The following is a 19,600-nucleotide window of genomic DNA, read 5'->3' as shown; positions in this document are numbered from 1 at the left end:
ACAGACAGCCCTTTGGGTCACTGGCAGAACACTGAGGTTCTGGCCTCCAATGTGTCACCAACTGGCCATGTGGCCTTGGAGACTTAGTTACCATGTTATAAAATAAAAAACTTAAACACTTCCCAAAGCATGCTGGTGGCGGGGGAGGGGGGGGGCACACTAAAAGAGGGATGAGAGCTTCTGTGACCAAACATTTGGGAAAAGCTAGTTAAAGTGAGACACGTTTTCTTACTGCAGAATTTTTCAGAGGCTTTTATACCCTCACATGCATGGACTGTATGTGAGGGGGGCTGTAGTGTGTCATTTAGTTGACCTCAATCTTTTTTTGCAGTTACATACATGTTCAGCATATTGAGGGACACAATTTAGAAAATAACGAACAAATTATCTCCAGGTTCCATCCAGCCTAAAGAGTCTAGGATCCTGTTACTTCTTCCTCTTCTTCTTCTTCTTCTTCTTCTTCTTCTTCTTCTTCTTCTTCTTATTATTATTATTATTATTATTATCATCATCATCATCATCATCATCATCATCACTCTCCTGTTTGCCTGGACCATCATGTGAAGTTTCCGTATTGAAAATGGGAGCCCTGGTCTCTGCTCCCTTACAGCTGAGTCATCCTGCTCTCCCTTTTAGCTCCCTCAGCCTCAAGCATGACCAGCAGCTGACGGGCAGAGACCAGACTTCCTCTGCCCCGCCCTGTGCAGGTCAGCAGGCCCTGGGCTCAGTGGTAGCTGGGGAGGGCTCAGTATCAGGCTCCTTCTCCTCACCCACAGCCTTTCTCAGTTCCTGGGCCTAGACTTGCCAAGAGTCACTTGTCTGAAGGCAGCCCCTGCATTTACCAGATCTCTTAACAGACAGCAAAAGCTCTGGGGCAATTCCAGGGATCTGCTTAGACCTCACTCCAGTTCTGGTGACTAAAGAAAAGGGACCCAATCCAACAGCACAGAGAGTCTCAGCAGAACTGTCTGTACAGAGCTCGCAGGGAGCCCTCAGTGCCATCCCATGCATCCACATGGTGCGCAGTGAACCCAACAAGTTACCCCCATTTCCTTCTATTCTCCCTGATTCTCAGTCTGTGCCTCAGTTTCTCCTGTGGCCCATCCCCCTGATGTTTGCCCCACTGCTGACCCCGTACTCTGACATCCACAGTGGCTCCTCTCAGTGCTCAGTCTCACCAACATCTCTGACACCCAAGAGCCAGTTTCTTCTGTCTTTATTTTTATGATCTTACTTTTTTGAAGGTACTAAGTGCATGTGGTTAAAGGACCCTAACAGCCAGCAAAGTAAACGTAAAGAGTAAGTCTCTCAGGCTCCCCGACCCCTGCCCAGAGTCAACTGCTATTCAAAGTTTCTTCTGATACCTTCCAGAAACAGGCTATGGATAAACAAGCATGCATTTGGATAGCGTATGTTCTTTTTTAAACACCTTTGCATCTTGCTTTTTCTACCTAACAACATACCTGAGAGATTCTTCCTTCACAGCCTATGTAGCTCTTGCATCCTCCTTTTTTGACAGCTGCTTGGGGTTCTATATACCAGATGTATCAATTAATTAAGCAGCTGCATAGTGATGGGCATTTAGGTTGTTTCTAGTCCCCTAATATTTCAAACAATGATGCAGTGAACATCCTTGTACTCTATCACTGTGCACCCTGTCATATAAATTCCTAGAAGCAGTTCTGCTGGGAAGAGTCCTGCCTTCAAAACTTCCACCAGCCTTGCCTTCTCCTCCTCTGCCCCAGCCAGATCCCCACACACTACTGACTCCAGCTCCCACTTCTCAGTGATCAGCCGCCATGTCTACCATCTCCATGGTCCTCTCTCCTGGGCTCCTCCCTGCACGTCCCTGAGCCCAAGCTCAGAGACCTGTATCTTCAACTGTTGCAAAACAGTACAGTCTGGATGTTCCCTCATCACATCAAACTCAATTAACCAAAAGCAAACTCCTGAACTTTCCTCCATCTTCTTGAATTTGGTCAATGGTACAATATATTCCCAGGCATGGCAGCTGAAAAATCAGGAGTTTTGACAAAAAAAAAAAAAAGAAAAATCCAATCTGTCATTGCCCTTCCTTCTAACTGCCTAATACTTTGCTCTCAGTAGCAGTGATGCTGGTTCCCTCTCCAGCATCCATTCTTGCCCTTCCTGCTTCCCAACAGAGCTATGAATTTTGGCCCTGCATTCAGCCCTCCAGCTGAGATCTTCCAAGGACATGACTCCATCCCTACTTGAGATAACACATTCTGGTATGTTGTTAGCCCAGGGGTATGTGACTTAACTGGATAGAAGAGAAGGACTCAGATGATTAAGAGGAAGGTTTTAGCTTTTCCATTGAGTGCCGGCAAAATAACCATGAAGCCCCAATTGCTATCAGCAGCCTTGGGTGGCAGAACAAAAGAATCCTGGTTCCTTAAGGACTCCTGAGAAACTGGTTGAACTGAACCCAAAGCCTGCCTCCTAGTGAATAAATCTATGAACGGATAAAGGGACAGTTCCTCTAAGCCTTAGTTTCCTTATCTGTAAAAGTGGGATGATGTCACGAGTGTCATGGAGTCTCTGTGAGGATGAAACCGGTAACACATATGGCACTCTTGGCATCGATGAAGAGCTTGGGAAATAGGCATGCTGAACTGACATCCACTGATGCTAGGGACAAAGCTAGGCCAGTTGCTCAGAAAAGGAAACACAAGTTGAATTTTTTTATTAAGTTGTCCCTTAAGAATCACCTAGTTTGGCAGGATCGAGAGTCAAGAACCAAATAATTCTAAGGCAGGAGGTGGAAAGGGCCACAAGAGTGACAGATGGCGTGATGTGGGATGAAGTGATGAAGAGGATACAGGGACAACCACCAGAGCCACTTCGCCTTGTGTGAAAGGACAGAGACGGTATTTGAGGAAGGGGCGCAGCCTGAGCAAAGGCACAGAGACTGGCACCAGGGAAAAGCTTGGTTTGCAAAGAGAGAAGCACAGCAACAGGAGAGCAGATGAGCTTGAAACGGAGCTGGGTCACACAGGCTGTGGGGTGCAGGTTTCATTGAGTGGAACTGGGAGCCTCTGAAGGCTGTGATCAGAGGTGCGCTTCTTCAGGAAGATGAGAGAGGGCGTAGAAGAAGAGAGAGGGCGTAGAAGACAGGGTGAACTGGACGGGGAGGAGCTGGAGGCCTGGTGCCTGTGTTTCCTCAAAGGCACAGTAAGTCACCAGAGGGAACCTGCCTGAGTCTGCTCACCTCCCTCTCAGCACCAAGCACGGGCTGGCCACAGAGTGAGTGCTCAGCAAATAGTTACTAAACTGCACAGGACTCAAAGGAATTTTATTTTTCTATGGTTGGGGTTGGTTGAGAAGGGAAATATTCTCAACCACAGTTCCAGAAACTACTGAATGAGGAACCCAAACCAAACATTCCACCAGGAACAGGAGGCCAAAACCCTGATAATCTCTAGCAGACCATCACACCCAGCCCTTGGGGATCCAAGTGGCAATGCATTAGCACTCTTTGTCCACATTTCTCACATGACTTTCATGCCTGCAGAGGTCAGGGGTGGCAGGCTGCTTCCTTCATGCACAGGAAGTGTGTGGACTGTAGAAAATAATTACATTGGACCAAGTAGGGCTCAGCCATGGCAACCGTGGTTCTTCGGGGTTGAAAGGGTACAACACTGTCTGTCTGACCCAAATAAGTCTGTAAAATCAAGTGGCAGGTGGCCCGGTCCTGCCTCTTTCTTCTGCCCCCAGCTAATGCCAGTTAAACTCTAATAGGGTCAGATAGCTCTTTGATGGGGGCGGGGCCGTCCTGGGCATTATAAGATGTTTAGCATCATCCCTGGTCTCTAACCACCAGATGCCAGGAGCATTCCCAACTCCACCCCAAGTTGTGACAGAAACTATCTCCAACATGGCCAAATGTCCTCTGGGGGACAAAATTGCCCTGGCTGAGAACCACTGCCCTAGACCAAGGGCTCCAAATGGCAGCCTCACTAGCCTGCAGATCTGTTTTATTTGGCCAATCAGTGTTTTCAGATAATCTGATTCTTTTCCCAGCTTTTAAAAATCAGGAAATTCCCCTTACATGTCCAGATTTTCAGCTTCTCCTGAAAAAACTAGAAGATCCAGTAATACTGAGCCCCCACTTCGAGTTGGCTGCAGTGCCCAGCATCTCCCTTCACTGGCCCACGGGAGCATTTGAGTTTAGGACCCAGAGACTAGTGGGGTCTCACAGGGGTAGCCATCAGAATCCCTTGGCTCTCGTCAACAACAGCCATCGCTAACCTGTGATAGTGCCTTTTTAACCAACGTCCTTCTCATATCCCAACTTTGAAAGCCACTGAAGCATCCGCTTCTTGAGACCGAAGCTCCTGGTTCCCCCATGGACCCCAACAGCACAGCCTGTATAGAATCCCAGCATCCCCTGAACCCATCCTCCTGCTGACACTACCTCTTCTTGTTCCTCTGCGGCCAATTCCTCGCCTAGCTTTGATTCTATTTTATACCAGCATTTACTGAAACCTACTGGATACCAACTTCAACTAGGCACCAAAGACACAAAGCTGAAAGAAATGCAGCCCCAACTCGATCGATCACACCTAGCATTTATGGAGCACTTTCCATTTGCTGAACACTGTCCAAAGCACTTCCATACATTATCTAATTTAAACCTTTAAGGTAGGTAATAATATTATGTCCACTTGAAAGATGATAGCTGGAGGCTCAGAAGGGCTGAGCAACTAGCCCCAGGTTGCATAGCTAGGAAGTAGCAGAGCCAGGATTCAGCTTTTAGTTGGTCTGACTCCACTGTTGGCACTTGTAATGACTTTCTGTTGTCTGCTTTCTTAGGGACTAGCACGACATGCAGGCACAATGCTGCAATAGAGATGAGTTCAGGCCACAAAGAAGGTACAAGGAGAGCATGCCCTCTGGACATCACCTGCCTGTCCAAGCCACCTTCTCACCACCTGTGCAGAAATCTGCATCCTCCTCCCTTGCCCCCACTTTCAGGCACAGTTAGTTGTCCTTGGCCTGGTCCTTCTTGGCCTACCTGTCCTGTTAGGAATAAATCAGCCACGATGGCCGTCTCTGACTTCTCCCTTCCTCCTGCTGAAAACGGGCGATGAAATATGGTGGCACTGACCCCTGTTTGCCTGGTCACACAAGATGGTCCATCGGTCATGGGACCCAGTGTGGCCAGAGCGCTCTGGCTCCTCATGTCTAGTGATTAGGTCAGGGATAGAAATATATTCCAGGCAGAGCCAATAAGAATCTTCCCTGGGAGCTTTCTAACAAACACGTTCTCAGATAATTTCTCCTCTGGCGTCACTGAGCTAGGATGTCAGGGGTCTTGGGTTGCCCATCAGAAGGAGAATCAGGACAGCAGCATTGGAGTCCTGGACCTCGAGATATCTACGTAAGATTTACCTCAGTACTTTCCAGCTTACAAGGTCCAGCGAATTTTCATTTTTGCTTATGTGAAAGAATACTGATATAATAAGTGCTTATGCCAGCGTAAAAGTGCCAAAAGGAGCATGGAGGTACATAGGCTTCTGCAAACCCTCCACCAAGCACCAGCTTTCACACAGCTCCTACAAAAGGACCAAGTTCCAATCAATTAGTGGACACAAAAGCTCCTTAAAGACTGGCACTCTGGTTTCCAAGAGTGCATGCAGGTCACTAAGACTTGCACACACAAGGGGCTCCAATGCCTGTGCACGAAACCCCACACAGTCATGTCAAGATGGGACTAAATTTTTTTGACACAATGGTTCCTGAATTAAATAAATTTCTTCACCATAAAAATCTTACAATGGGTTGCTTGATTTAGTTTTCAATACAGGGTAACAATGTTTTAAAGGAAAACCCTCAAAACTAATACCATAAGACCTAGGGCTTTATGAGCTGTATTATTATTATTTTTTAATTTTGAAAGAGAGAGAAACATCGGTTTGTTGTTCCACTTATTCATGTATTAATTGGTTGCTTCTTATATGTGCCCTGACCAGAAATTGAACCCGCAACCTTGGTATATCTGGATGATGCTCTAACCAACTGAGCTACCAGGCCAGGGCTTGAACTGTATTTGAAAAGCTCTGTTATTTAAGGGCATGTCTCTGTCTCCCTCAAATGAACTCAAAAGTGGGTCATTCCCATGGCTAAAGTCATTCTTTACGTCTAGAAAATAATGCCATCTTAAAATGTTGTGTTTTCACGACAAGACTCCCCCTTCACTTCTTCATAGGAGACCATTCTTAATGCAGGAAATAAAGTGGAGGCTTCCTCAATCCCGTTACCCCTGTGGGGCCTTCAGGCCTCTTCTCCATCTCACCAGACCCTGCTACAGCAAGGTCTCTCTTTTCTGACTCTTGCTTGACTAGATATTCTCATGTAGGGTTGGTTACCTTTGGGACATTCCATGGTTTTCCCAGTTCTGGGGTTCCAAGCAAACAATGGGAAGCAAATAAACCGACAAAACTAAATAAAAACAAAAACTCCTGACTCTTGTAGGTCTAAATCCCACTGCTTTTCCACACTCCAGCTTGTTTTCTCATCAAATAACACAAGTTGAGACCCACAGATGTTCCCTATTTAAGTATCTGGTATATGTAAGCACTGGCCATCTCCCAAAGCGGTTGTGTTTTCATTTCCAAAGCAAAGGCTTTAAAGGCGTGTCTCAGAGGAATGGGCTTCTCCAGTTTGTCCTGGAAGGTCAGCTTATCCCTGCACATGGCAGCCTGGACAGCTAGCTGGCTGGCTGTTTCTCCTGGCTGTGCCCTAGCTTGCCAATAACTGGGCTGCCTGCGCTCTGTCATGTCACCACTCCTTGCCACCCAACGTCATCCTTAGCCTACACTCTGCTCCACCTTCCATCTGGACCCTTGTTACTCTTCCCCTTCCCCTCCCCCACCTTCTTTCTCTCCCTGCTCCTGGACACCTCCCTTCTTTTCCTCCCCTTCCCAAACTAATTTATGTCTCCTGTTGCTGCAACTCCAAATGCTGTCATCTGCATGTTGTTTTTGCAAGAAGCTGGAATGCAGACTTGAGGCTTGAACTCTTCCCCCTGTTGCTGCGGCTGGGATACCGAGCTGCAGGAAAATAGGAAGGTCCTGGAACCACTCATCATAGGTTCTTGGCAGTGGTGGGCCCCACTGGAGCCCAGCAATGAGCTGAGGCAAGAAGCCTGCCACCCTCTTCCCCTTGTAATTACTCCCAGCATTTCTCTTGGATTCTGTTTGCACTGAAAGCCTTTATTTTCAGAAATGCTTAAAATAACAGATCTGAGGAAGCCCAAAGATACTTTGGGATGTCTATGAACAGGTGACCTACTGTGGTCAGGCTGGATGTTTCTGGATCTCTACTAATAATATGAAATATTAATAGTAATACTTATCATTATTAACAATAATGCTTGGTACTATTACTAATAATACTTATCATTATAGTTAATAACAACAATAATAACTATTGTTTCTTGATATCAGCATGTGTCAGGCACAATGAAAACTGCTTTACAGACAATACTGTACCTCACGCCAGCCTATTATCAGCCCCTTCATAGGAGGCAATATTGTTTACCCCACTTTAAAGATCAGGATACCAGGGCTCGGGGAGGGTGAGTAATTTGCCCAAGATCACAGAGCTAGTAAATGTGATTCTCTCAACCAATCCACTCTGTTGCCTCCACTGGGAGAGCTAGCACTCTGCACACCTTTAGAATTTTTTCCCCAAAACATTCCAAGGTAATTATAAAACACAGACCTCCTCGGCCTTAGCATAAAAAGCATACTGATATTTACAAGGCTCTGCTTTAGATCATTGGAAGTATGAAATAACATACAGTGCTCAGTGCCATTTTGCAGAATCTCCTGTTATCAGTGACCACATTCCAGGCCCTCCTCCTGGCCTCCAGGCCCAGGCAGAAGGAGTTGGTCTGGACCGCGGGGCTGAGTCTCTGCAGAGGCAGAATATACTCAGGAGTAATCCTGCTTGACTATGTCCCTAGTGTTGGTTTGTGTTTTGGAAGGTTTTTGCTTTTGTTTTTGCCTCGAATCTCTTACAGATAAGGAGTGAAAGATTTAGGGGGTGAGTGACAGTCTATGTCCTGGGGAACATGACAAAGCTGTCTTCTTGAAAAATCAATATCCATGAAAACGTGAGGCCACTCAGTTTTGAGCCGTTTTCTCCCTCCATTACCTTCAAAGGGAATATGGTTGTTGTCTGGCTTATTTGTTGGATTAAAACATTATTGATCACATTGCTGAATCATTGACCTGAGACATCTCTTTGAACTCCTTGTCATTTTATAATCTGATCTTCAATTTCATTTGCATTGTTTGTGAATAGGATGTAATGAGGATGGCACTGGCATTTCAAAATGTCTACAGCCATGTATCTACCCATCTATTCACCACCTTCCCACCCATTCACCCATCTACTCATCCATCCATCCACCCAGCCACCACCACCGTACCTACCCATCCACTTATTCACCCACTCACCTAACCACCATCCATCTACCCCTTCCTTTCTCTATATTCCCATACCAACCTCCCTGATCTAGGCTTCTACTGTCTTTCACCACTAATCTGTATATTAGTGTACATATATTAATAATATATAACTACTCCCCCTTTTCAAAGCCCTAAATACACCAAATTAATCATCCTTAATCTTGGCTCTGATCATGCCATTCCCTATTCAAGAACCTGCAATGATTCTCCAATGTCTAGAAAATAAAGCCCAGATTCTCATTCTGACACCCAAGGGCCTCCTTAATCTGTCTTCACAGCCCTCCTCGCTTTGATTTCAGGTCTCCAGTATTTAAATAACTAAATATTGTCTCCAATATTTGAAACATGCAGAAGAGTTGAAAAAACAATAACAAACACCCAAGAACATGTCACCCAAATTAGATAGCTATTAAGATTTTCTCATTTTTGCTTCAAAATTACTCTTAGGAAGCAAAATGTTATAGGTACAACTGAAGTGTCCTTTGTCACCTTTCTTCTCCCTCACCCCTCAATCACTATTCTGAAGCTGGTATGTACTCTTACACAGTCCATATTTGGATAGCTTTATATCAGACAGATGTCTAACAATATGAACTATTAACTTATATTTAAAGTTGTATAAAAATATCATAGTGATTCTTGCTTTTTTCCACCCGACATTGTGTTTTCAGATTTTACCCACCTTGATACATGTAGATCTAGTTTCGCCATCTTAACTATTGTATAACATTCCACTGTATGACTATCCATAGCTTACCATTCACTTCACGATGAACATTTAGGTGATTTCTCTTTGTTACTGTACTGCAAACAATACGGCAGCAAATACCCTTGTACAAGGCTCTGTGTGTGTGTGGATATCCTAGAACATCTTTAGGTTACACTTAGCAGTGGAATTGCTGGGTCACAGGGTATGCCCCTCTTCCTTCACTTCACTGTTACTAGATACTGCCCAACTGTTCTCAAGGGGCTGGAAAATTTTACAGGTTTTTCAGGAGGACAGGAGAGCCCCTGCCGCTCCTCATTGCCAGCACTTAGGACTGCTTTACCGATCCACTGGCACTCAAACTGTGTCTCAGTTTATTTTACTCTCCCTGATTACTGGTAATTATGAGCATCTATTCTTATATTTTTAACCATTTAAAAATAATTTTCTGTGACTTACCCATTTACATCTCTTACCTATGTTCCTATTGGGTTGTTTGCCCTTCTCTTATTAATTTGTAGGAACTGATTTTATATTCTTGGTATTAACCTTTTATGAATTTTGTACAAACCCAAATATCTTCTTGTCTCATCTGTAGTTTCCCTTATTAGCTGTTGTTGTAGGAAGATTGTTATATAATGGAATTTATTAATATTTTCCTTATAGGTTATGCTTTTTTATTTTTCTAAGCAAAAATAAAACTATCTTTTTATGTTTATTTTCTTACCTCAAGGTTTTAAATATCATCTCCCATTTTATCTTCCAAAAGTTTTAAAGTTTTGCTTTTTACCTTTAGCACGTTAATCCATCTAGACTATATTTTTGTGAACTGAGGTGGAGGTCTTATTTTCTCCAAATAAAAATGTGTGTGTGTGTGTGTGTGTGTGTGTGTGTGTGTGTGTGTGTGTAAAATCACTTTCTAAAACAAGACAAGGATGACCAACCAATGTAATTGGCCCCATTCACTAAATACTCTATCCTTTCCCGGATCTGTAGTGCACCTGTGCCATGTGCTGTGTTCCCACGTGGAGAGGGCTGTTTCTGGGCTCTGAGCTGTCCTGTAGGTCAGTTAACCTGGCACTGCTCTAGCACAACCTGCTTTACTGACTATCACGTTAGGGAAGTCTTGGTACTCTGACAAGGCAAATGCTTCAACAAAAAGGTACAGAACTTTTTAAAAAAATGATTATGGTGTAATAAAGTTAGAAATTAAAGGCAAGTGAAAGCTTTAACAAATGTTTGAAACTAAAATAAACCTAATTCTGAATAATTCATGAGGCAAAGAAGAAACTGTAATGCAAATTATGAAATATTTATATCTAAATGACAGTGAAAGCATTACTTATCAAATCTTTTAGGATGTAGCTAATTTGTAGCATTAATGGCATTAATTTTCAGTCATTCTTATTTTCTAATGTATGCATTTTTAAATTACATTTTCTAATTGAATGTGGCGGGGACACAGGAACATTATTCATTTTTGTATATTGATCTTGTAACCAGCCATCTTGCTGAGCTCTTGTCAGCAGCAAGTATGATATTTGCTGTTGGTTTTTGGTAAATATTGTTTGTCAGACTAAGGAAGTGCCTATTTATTCATAATTTGCTAAGAGTTTGTATCTTAAATGGTGAAATGTTAGAAGTATGTCTTTTAAAAACCAAAAATACCACTTCTCTCCCATTTCCCTTCACACTGTACCAGATAGAGGTCCTAACCAATATAATAAGACAAGATAAAAAAAATAAGAGGTTATCAAAGAAGAGATAAGACCACCATCATTTAGAACTAATCTGTGAGTACTTTCCTGAGCACATTTTCTTACTTCTGACTCTTTATTTAACCTGTGAGCCATGAATAAAATATTCCTTTATTCCATCTTCAATCTTAACTCTCACTTGTTCTTTCTCAAAGTCTCAATAGTCACCCCAAGAACAGCTAATCTTTATGAACTGTTTACTGTGTACCAGGTAGGGATTTTATATTGTCATTTTTTTTAATCTTACAACTCCACTAAGGAGGTTATCATTAGCTCCATTTTGAAAATGAAGAAACTCAGAGGATCAAGGGACTAGGTTGAGCTCGAATGGCCTGAGAGTGGAAGAACAGAAATTGAGCCAGAGAGTCTGTCCGTAACCCTAACAGACTACAATACCGGCAGACCTGCTCATGATACAGGCCCCAGACTTTACTTCCCACGGGCCTTTCCTTTGGTCTGGAATCCCTGAATATCTGTTGTGGACACAGTGAAGCACCACCCAGATCCCCTTTAGGACTGGAGGACTTACTCCCCCAGGTGTGAGGAATGCTGCCAGCAGACACCCCTGGCTGTCAACCTTATTTGGAACTTTCTCAGCTAAAGAGGCACATGCCCAAGGCCACACCCCTTTCTGGGAACCATTTGAGGGTATAAAGGTCCGCTCAATCTCTTTACCACAACCCAGGACAACTTGGAATGGCACCCCAGCTTCAGAGCTCCCCAAGGAGTCAGTTGAGGCCTTTGTTGCAACTGCACCAAGGCCCAACTTCTCCACTGGCTGACTCCTGCTTCTCTCCCTTTCCTTCTACAGGTGGGAACCCCAGTGGTACTTGCTAATATACCCCTGCATTGTAATCACTGTCCCAGAATCTGCTTTCTGGGGAGCCTACTGAGATAGAGACTAATCCTTCAAGGATCACTTCAAATGCTGCTTCCCCAACGTAAAACCTTCCCCAAACTCCCTCATGCCACCCCACCAGCCCAGACAGGAAGTCCTCTAAACCAGCTCCCCTCTCTCTGCTGCATTTGAATCACTGCTATACAACTGTCTACACTGTGAGCTCCTTGAGGGAGGGCATCATTTCTCTGTCTTCTTTAGCATGTGCCTTTACCACTGGGCACTGGACTCAGACAAATCTAGATTCCAATCTGAGCTCCACCTATATCAGCGTCAGCATTCTCATCTGTAAAATTAAGTGATGACAGCATCGCTCTCTAAGAATTAAATGTCTAAAGCATGCTTAGCCCAGAGCCTGGCACACAGTAAGCACTCACTAATTGTTTGTTATCTATAATTACTGTTTACCTACTGTCATGATAGTACTAATATATGTCTATTGAATGAGTTGGGAATGCCTGATAGTGACCAGCTCAGCAGGCTGATCTAGCAGAGTGACCATTCAGGACTTCATATCCCTGGGAGATGGTAGAGACTGGCTGAAGGTCCCTCATACCTTGGCAGTTTGCCCACTTTGTTCATTCTCTCTCTCTCTCTCTCTCTCTCCCCGCCCCCCCCCCCACCCCCGCCAGGCCTCATAGCTGGACCCTCCAGCATGCAAACCCTCACTCTCTCCTTCAATGCAATAATAAAAAATAAATTTGGCTTTCAATCCAAGGCCATTGGTGCTTTTGATCTTGGTTACAAAGCAAAGCAATTATTGCACACAAAAGCCCTGATTTATTTATGAAATGCGACAGACATCTTCAAGGCGGGAACGAAAAAGCTCACTGAAGACCAAGCCCTTATTGCCACACAGTGAATGGCTGCTTTCAAACACAAGCCCCCCACAAGCCCCCTCTTCTCGGCTAAGAGTCTTTCCTCATTAGTGCTTCCTCCAGAACACCACAGCTTCCAACAATCAAATTCACTTCACTGCCCAGCAAGTAATTAAATTCTGCAGGCATCAGAGCATAGAATAATGGGTGGCTATTGTTAAGGAAGCTGAGGTTGGAAATGAAATGGGCTTCAGTGCCCATTCTCAGAAATGGTTGGGGCGGGAAGGAGAGCAATCAGGATGCAGATGGACCTCCCACTGGTGCACCTCAGCGGGTAGTGGGTTCAGTACCAGACCTGGAGTCAAAACCTGTGCTTGGGGCCAGATTCTGCGCTTACCAGAGGAGGATGGGGAGTCTCAGTTTCCTTACCTGGAAAACAGGGAGGTTGGACTAGGTAAGTCATTCGCCATGTGTGGTCCCCAGACCAGCAGCATCAACATGGCCTGGAAACTTGTTAGAAATGCAGATTCTCAGGCTTCTCTCAGACCTACTGAATCCGAAACTGTGGAGGTGGGGCCCAGCAACCCATGTTTAACAAGCCCTCCAGATGATTTGAAAGAATTTACAAATCAACCACTGGTAGATAATGTTTAAAGATAAGGCCACAAATCTAAGTAACAAAATAAACTGATGAACTGAGTGGATCCAGAAACTCAAAGCTTGAAACAGAGTGCAGAATCTCAGAGGGAAGGCAGGGGAGGGTGGGTGGGTGGTACCAAAGACCTTGTATGCATATATGCATAACCCATGGACATAGACAATAGAGTGCTGAAGACCTGAGGTGGGGGGTGGGGGGTGGAGGGGGGCTGGAGGGGGTCAATAGGAGAAAAAAGGGGACATATGTTATACTTTCAACAATAAGGAATTATTTTACAAAATAAATAAAAAAATAAAGTGACTATTGATATGTTAAAAAAAAAAATAAAATAAAAGGTAAGGCCACAAACTCAAACAATAAAGGGCCAGGGATGCAAAATAAAGGAGCCAAGTAGGTGTCATACACTGGACAACAGCAGGGACCAGGGGGCAATGGAGAGAGTGTGCCCTGGCTATAAGGGTCAGCAGCTACTCAGTTCTAGCCAAGTACTGCCAAATATGAACCCTCATGGATCTGGTATTGGCAGAGCTTCTGATTTTTTAAGAGAAACACAAAATCCCGATTTTTACGTGAAATCCTGCAATTTTAAAATGTTGATTTAATTTTAACATAGTGAGGGCCAAACAGACTGCATCCCCCAGCCACAGGGCCTGGTCCTACCCTTGAGGACCAAATTCAGCTGTGGACCGCCGTTTTGCAGCTCCCATTCTAAGTTGCCTTGGACTGCCCACTGTGCTCTTTGTCTTTCTCCTAATACTGAACTCTCAACTTCCTTTCCTTACTTGGCAGACTCCTACTCATCCTTCAACACCCAACTCAAGAGTCACCTTAATTGTAACTCATTCCAAATTCTCTGCTCCACTTTCCACCTCTCCACTAAGAAGGCAGAGAAGAATCAAAAATAGGGGCAAAGAACTGACACATAAAAGAAGGAAACACCAAGAAGGAAGACATGGAGAAGTTATAGAACAAGCTTTTCCCACAAAGGAGGAATTAGAACTGCTTGGAAAAGTTACCCCATTGATGCTTGAAAAATCACTTAAAGAAGGACACTGATCCCATTTGACCTTAATCAAATATAATAACGTTTTAAAAGGGCAAATATTTAAAAAAAAAAACACAACAACAACTAAGTGCAGAATTCACAGGCTAGATTAAAAACCAGTTGGACAAAAATACCTGGGAATTTGAGCTAAGAGTTCAGTGAATCAACCATGTGATGAGATTGTCATGAAAAAGGCAAAAGGCCTTCAATAGATTTCATTATTAGAAATGAAGAGTCAACATAGCCCTGCTCTAATCTCAGCTGGCCAGGTGGCCAGACCTCCCTAGAGTGTTCTGAATGGTCCTAAATATTAACTTCTGTGGGTCAGAGAAGACCCGGAGAATGACTGAGGGAGAGTATCCCAGGTGGAGAGGAAACACAAGCCAAATCACAGAGGGACAAGTGAAGGAGCCTGGGATGTTTACCCAGAGCTGGGAAAGACCTGGGTGGGTGATCATGATTTCTGTGTTTGAGAAATTCACAGGTTTCCATGAGGATCTGACCTATGTGGCCCTCAAGGGTATGACCAGGCCCTGTGAGTGGGAAACACTATAAGATTTCATCTCAACATTGGAGAGAATTTTGTATTGATCACAGTTGCCCCCAAATGGAATGAGTCGTCCTGCAAAGTAATAAGTGCCCTTTATTGAGAGTGATCCAACAGAGGGAGGATGATCACTCTTATAGAGGATGATAAAGGACTGGAACAGAAGGCCTAGCAGACATTGAATGATTTATTGCACCTCAGTTTTTCCTGGAGAACCACCCCTCACCCATTCTCTGTCCCATGTAAAGCTGAGTGTACACTTGGCTTCAGGGGTAGGTGTGTTTCTCAGGCTTGATCAGTCCACATGCATCCCCCAGCCACAGGTACAACAGCAGGCATGTTCATGTGACCCACACTGAGCCAATCAGAGCCCATAAGACCCAATTCTGGGGGAAAAGGAGCTCTCGCTTCCTTTTTGAAGCCTGAAGCTGCAAGGGGCCATCTCGTCATCACATGGAGAGAGACTGACTACAAAAAAGCCCTTCACTGTCCCCCCTAAAAGGGGGTGGGAGAATTGGAGCACAGTTGCTAGAGAAACTGAATTCCTTTGTGCCTGCGAAGCTCCCCATGCCTGAACCAGGCTTGGCTCTAGAGAGTTGGTAAATCCCCCTTTTCCCTCAAGCAGGTTGAGTTGGGTTTCTGTTGTTTGCAACCATAAGAGTTGTGATCCCTACAATGACCTCCAAGATCTCGTCCACTTCCATTCTGCTATGGTGGATCCATACCTCACACTTAAAGCAAGGGTCACCTGCATGCATAAGTCCATTTGACCAGACGAATCCTAGAATGGCTTCTGGAATTTGAAGTGTTTCCTCTAGTCATAAGAATAGAGTCCACTATAAGAGGGAAAATGGAGAATCAAGAAAAGGCAGTTATTAAGTTAAACAGCATCTTGCCATCAGCAAGAAGCTGTCAGTCAAGGCAGCTCTCCCAGGCCTGAGACCAGGAAGGACTCCTGGCTTACATATACTCTTCAAAACAGGCCCCTGATGGAGACATCGTCACCTTCTCCACTTCCCAGATGAGAAAACTGATGCTCAGGGAGACTTGCCCGGAGTCACAAGTCAGTGAGAGGCATTTCTGAAAGACTGCAAAGCCCAGCCATGCTGCCTCCTGCCAGTGATGACAACAGGCCCAAAGTTACTAAATCTGGGTTCTCCTTGCAGCTTCTCAAGCTTTACCTCCTCATCTACAAAAATGGGTGAGTGACGAGCCCATGCCCCAGTCTGACCAGAGACCAGCCCTGAAGTCATTTTGAGGCCTGCAGGAACTATTATTACGTAAGGAGTGCTGTCTCGGTGCCGAGATTATCTATAACTGATGTGACACAAAGAGGCCGTGCTGTGCTAGCTCAGCCGGTGAGGCCCTGTCCCCATCTCTCTCCCGGCCCACGGGGGCTGGGTTGCTTCCTTTGTTCCACAGGCACAGGCCTGGTAACAAGGCAGCCAGGAGCTCAGCTGTAGACATTTTTTCATTATTTTCCACCCTGTTAACCTCCATCACAAGTGAGGCTGCTGTCAGCCTAAATGAGAACTGAAAAGATTTATCTCATTTGTCCCCTCAGCTCAGCTTGGGGGGGGGGGGGCCTTCATTTCCTAAAGGCCCTGATGATCTTTTCTCTTTGAGTCACTCCCACCCAGGAAAAAAGATGTGACAGTGGCAGCAGGCAGAGGCTTGTGATGGGACCAAGTGACCTGAATCACTTCAGTGTAGCTCTGCAAAGCACTGTGTGAATTTTTTTTATTGTACTGTATTTACCATTCTAATTATGTTTGCTTATGTAAATATTAAAGTTAGACTATGTTTCATTAACAGAGCCCGGGAGGACACTAGAGCATACTGTGTGGAGGAGGGGAACTAGCCTGTGATGGCAGTTTGGCTACAGAAGTCATCCTCAGAGCGGACAATCCGAATACAGACCATGGAGAGGTTATTATATTTCAAATCATCTTGTCCTCTTCCTTGTGCTCCTAGCAATCCCAGGTCACCCAATCCCTAAAATTGGCACCTAGCAAGAACAGATAAGCTAGATTTTTTTTTTAGTAGGAAGAGTCTCTCATATTGCTATAACGACAGCCAGCTTTCCTGAGCACTTAGCCTCCAGGTGCTGTTTTCCATGCTCTATGTGGAATTAAAAACCTTTTTAATCCTCCCACTTGCCCTGTGGGTATTTCTATCCCGACCTCACAAGTGAGGAAACTGAGGCACAGAGAGTATAAGGAACAAACCCCATACTAAGGATGGAAAGCTAATGATGGGACCAGGATTATGACCCCGGGAATTTCAAGAATTGTGGACCCAAACACCTACACCCTGAACCACTTCTCAACACCTTCCCCCTTCACATGCATTGTTTCCTTTAACCCTCACACTGCCACTGGGAAGTAGTGGATCTCCACCCCATTTGCAAGACAGAGAGGATGAGGCTCATGAAGACTAAATGACTTGCCCACTTCACAAATGAGAAAACTGAAGTTCACAGAAGTGAGTTCAGTGCCACAGTCATTTACACAGCAGCTGGTGCTTGCTTGGCACTGTGCAAGGGGCTTGGGATACAGAGGCCTGGGGCATAAACTGTGACTGCTCCTTCCACTCGGCTTCTGGGCCATGAACACGGGTGAATCCTTTCTGAAAGCAACTGAGCAGTCTGTTAAAAGACTTAAAAATAAGTAAACTTTGGACCCCAAAATCCCCGTTGTAGAAACTGATCCTAGGAAATAGCAGTGAATGTGACAAAGGTGTATATACAAGACTGCTCACAGAAGCATTGTTTAGAAGAGTAAAAGAATGGAATAACCCAAGTGTTCAACAATAAGACACTGATTGGTGAAATAAATTAGGGTATGTTATATAATGAAATATTATTAATCATTCAAAATATTATAGAAATATATTTATTGACATGGGAAAATTCTGTAATAAAGTGTTATATAATTTTTAGGTGACATAAGCAAAATCATATATGCAGGCTGAGCTCAGTGGGGGAAATGCATATGTATACTGGAAAATTTGTAAATATGAGCACTCATAGAAATACCTATGACCCCAAAGTGACTACTGCTGGTGATAGCATTGCAGGTGATTTTAATTTTTGTTCATACTCATGTTCATTTTTCCATATTTCCTACAATGAATGTGTATTACTTACTTTATCATGAAAAGGTTTTTATTTCTGTGGTGGTTGCTGAAGTGGCTGAGCCACCATTCATATCCAGGATTCAAACTCAGGATCTGGGATGCCAAGTCCAGCCCTCTGCCCTCCTGGTCTCATGTCCCCAAACCACATCCCGCCCTGGATAGCACGGAGTTGCCATGGCCAGCCTTGGGGGAGAAACCCAGGCAGGTCAGGTGGCCTGCTTGCCCACCTTTTTGAAGAGTCTGATGACATCCTCACTGATCTGTGACAGGCGGACGATGACGTTGTTCATGAAGATGTCATTGAGGGTGGCATGGTCTCGGCTCTCCCGCCTGGTCTGATGCAGGACCAGATACCAGCAGTTCACGGGTGAGAGGAGGTACTGGTCCTTCCTGTGGAAACCAAGACAGCTCAGGTTGGCTTCGTTGGAACTGTCATCCAGACAGTGTTCTGCAGTGTCACTCCCCATGGCTCTCTGACCCTCATGGGGTCCTTCAAGCTCGGTTTTATTCTAACACATTCACAGGTGGGGAAACGGATACTATGAAAGCTGAAGTGATCCTCCCAAGGTCACAGAGCAGTGCTGGGCCAAAACTCAGGTCTTTGTCTCTGAGCCCTACCCCATCTACTCTCCCGTTGCATATGGCATTTGCTACATGCATCTCTCCCTTCTGGGAAGAAGCTGCCCTCCCCAGGGCTAAGGAATATGAAACCAGTTGTGTTTGAAGTATTTGTCTGAGTTCTAGAACTATGCAGTTGAAAGAACAAAATATGAACACTTCCATTTTCCTTCTTCTGTATTTGGGAGGAGGGTTTAAGGAAAGCTGCTTTGAGTAAAGTACATATAAGACAAGAAAATCTTTGTCCTGTAATTATGGACAGATTCTTAGCATCTTCTGGCTGGGCATTATGCTAAAACAGGGTTTCTCAGAGTGTGGTCCTCAGACCACCAACAGCAGAAGCACCTGGGGTCTTGTTAGAAATGTAGATTCCCAAGCCCCACTCTAGACCTGCTGAATCAGAAACTCTGAGGATAGGCCCAGCAATGTGAGTTTTAACAAACCCTCCAGGGAATCCTTATTCATACTAAAGTCTGAGATTTATATGCCACTGTTTCCCAGAGCTTGGGAAATGGGAATGCTTCCAAAAAAACGAAATGGAGAAATATTTCTCTCAAAGATCCCTCTGTTAGCCTTAGTAAAGGATATATATATATATATATACTAGAGGCCTGGTGCATGAAATTCGTGCATGGGGGTGTGTGTCCCTCAGCCCAGCCTGCACCCTCTCCAATCTGGGATCCCTCTCACAATCCAGGACTGCTGGCTCCCAACTGCTCACCTGCCTGCCTTCCTGATTGCCCCTAACCGCTTCTGCCTGCCAGCCTGATCACCCCTAACCACTCCCCAGCTAGCCTGATTGATGCCTAACTGCTCCCCTGCCAGCCTGATTGCCCCTAACTGCCCTCCCCTGCAGGCCTGGTTCCCCCCAACTGCTCTCCCCTGCAGGCCTGGGTCCCCCCCAACTGCCATTCCCT

The 19,600-nt window shown here is 44.8% G+C and overlaps 1 protein-coding gene across 1 annotated transcript in view; it reads right to left on the bottom strand.

Annotated features, from left to right (window-relative positions):
• Nucleotides 1-19,600, bottom strand: part of SRGAP3 (SLIT-ROBO Rho GTPase activating protein 3) — a 234,288-nt gene that overhangs the window by 77,405 nt on the left and 137,283 nt on the right. The window contains exon 3 of the mRNA XM_054708117.1: nucleotides 18,293-18,455. Within this exon, the coding sequence (XP_054564092.1) occupies nucleotides 18,293-18,455 (163 nt within the window). The remainder of the gene's footprint in view (nucleotides 1-18,292; nucleotides 18,456-19,600) is intronic.

Source organism: Eptesicus fuscus, chromosome 18 (assembly GCF_027574615.1).
Source record: "Eptesicus fuscus isolate TK198812 chromosome 18, DD_ASM_mEF_20220401, whole genome shotgun sequence".
NCBI lineage: Eukaryota > Metazoa > Chordata > Mammalia > Chiroptera > Vespertilionidae > Eptesicus > Eptesicus fuscus.
This window is presented reverse-complemented; position numbering and strand designations above follow the sequence as displayed.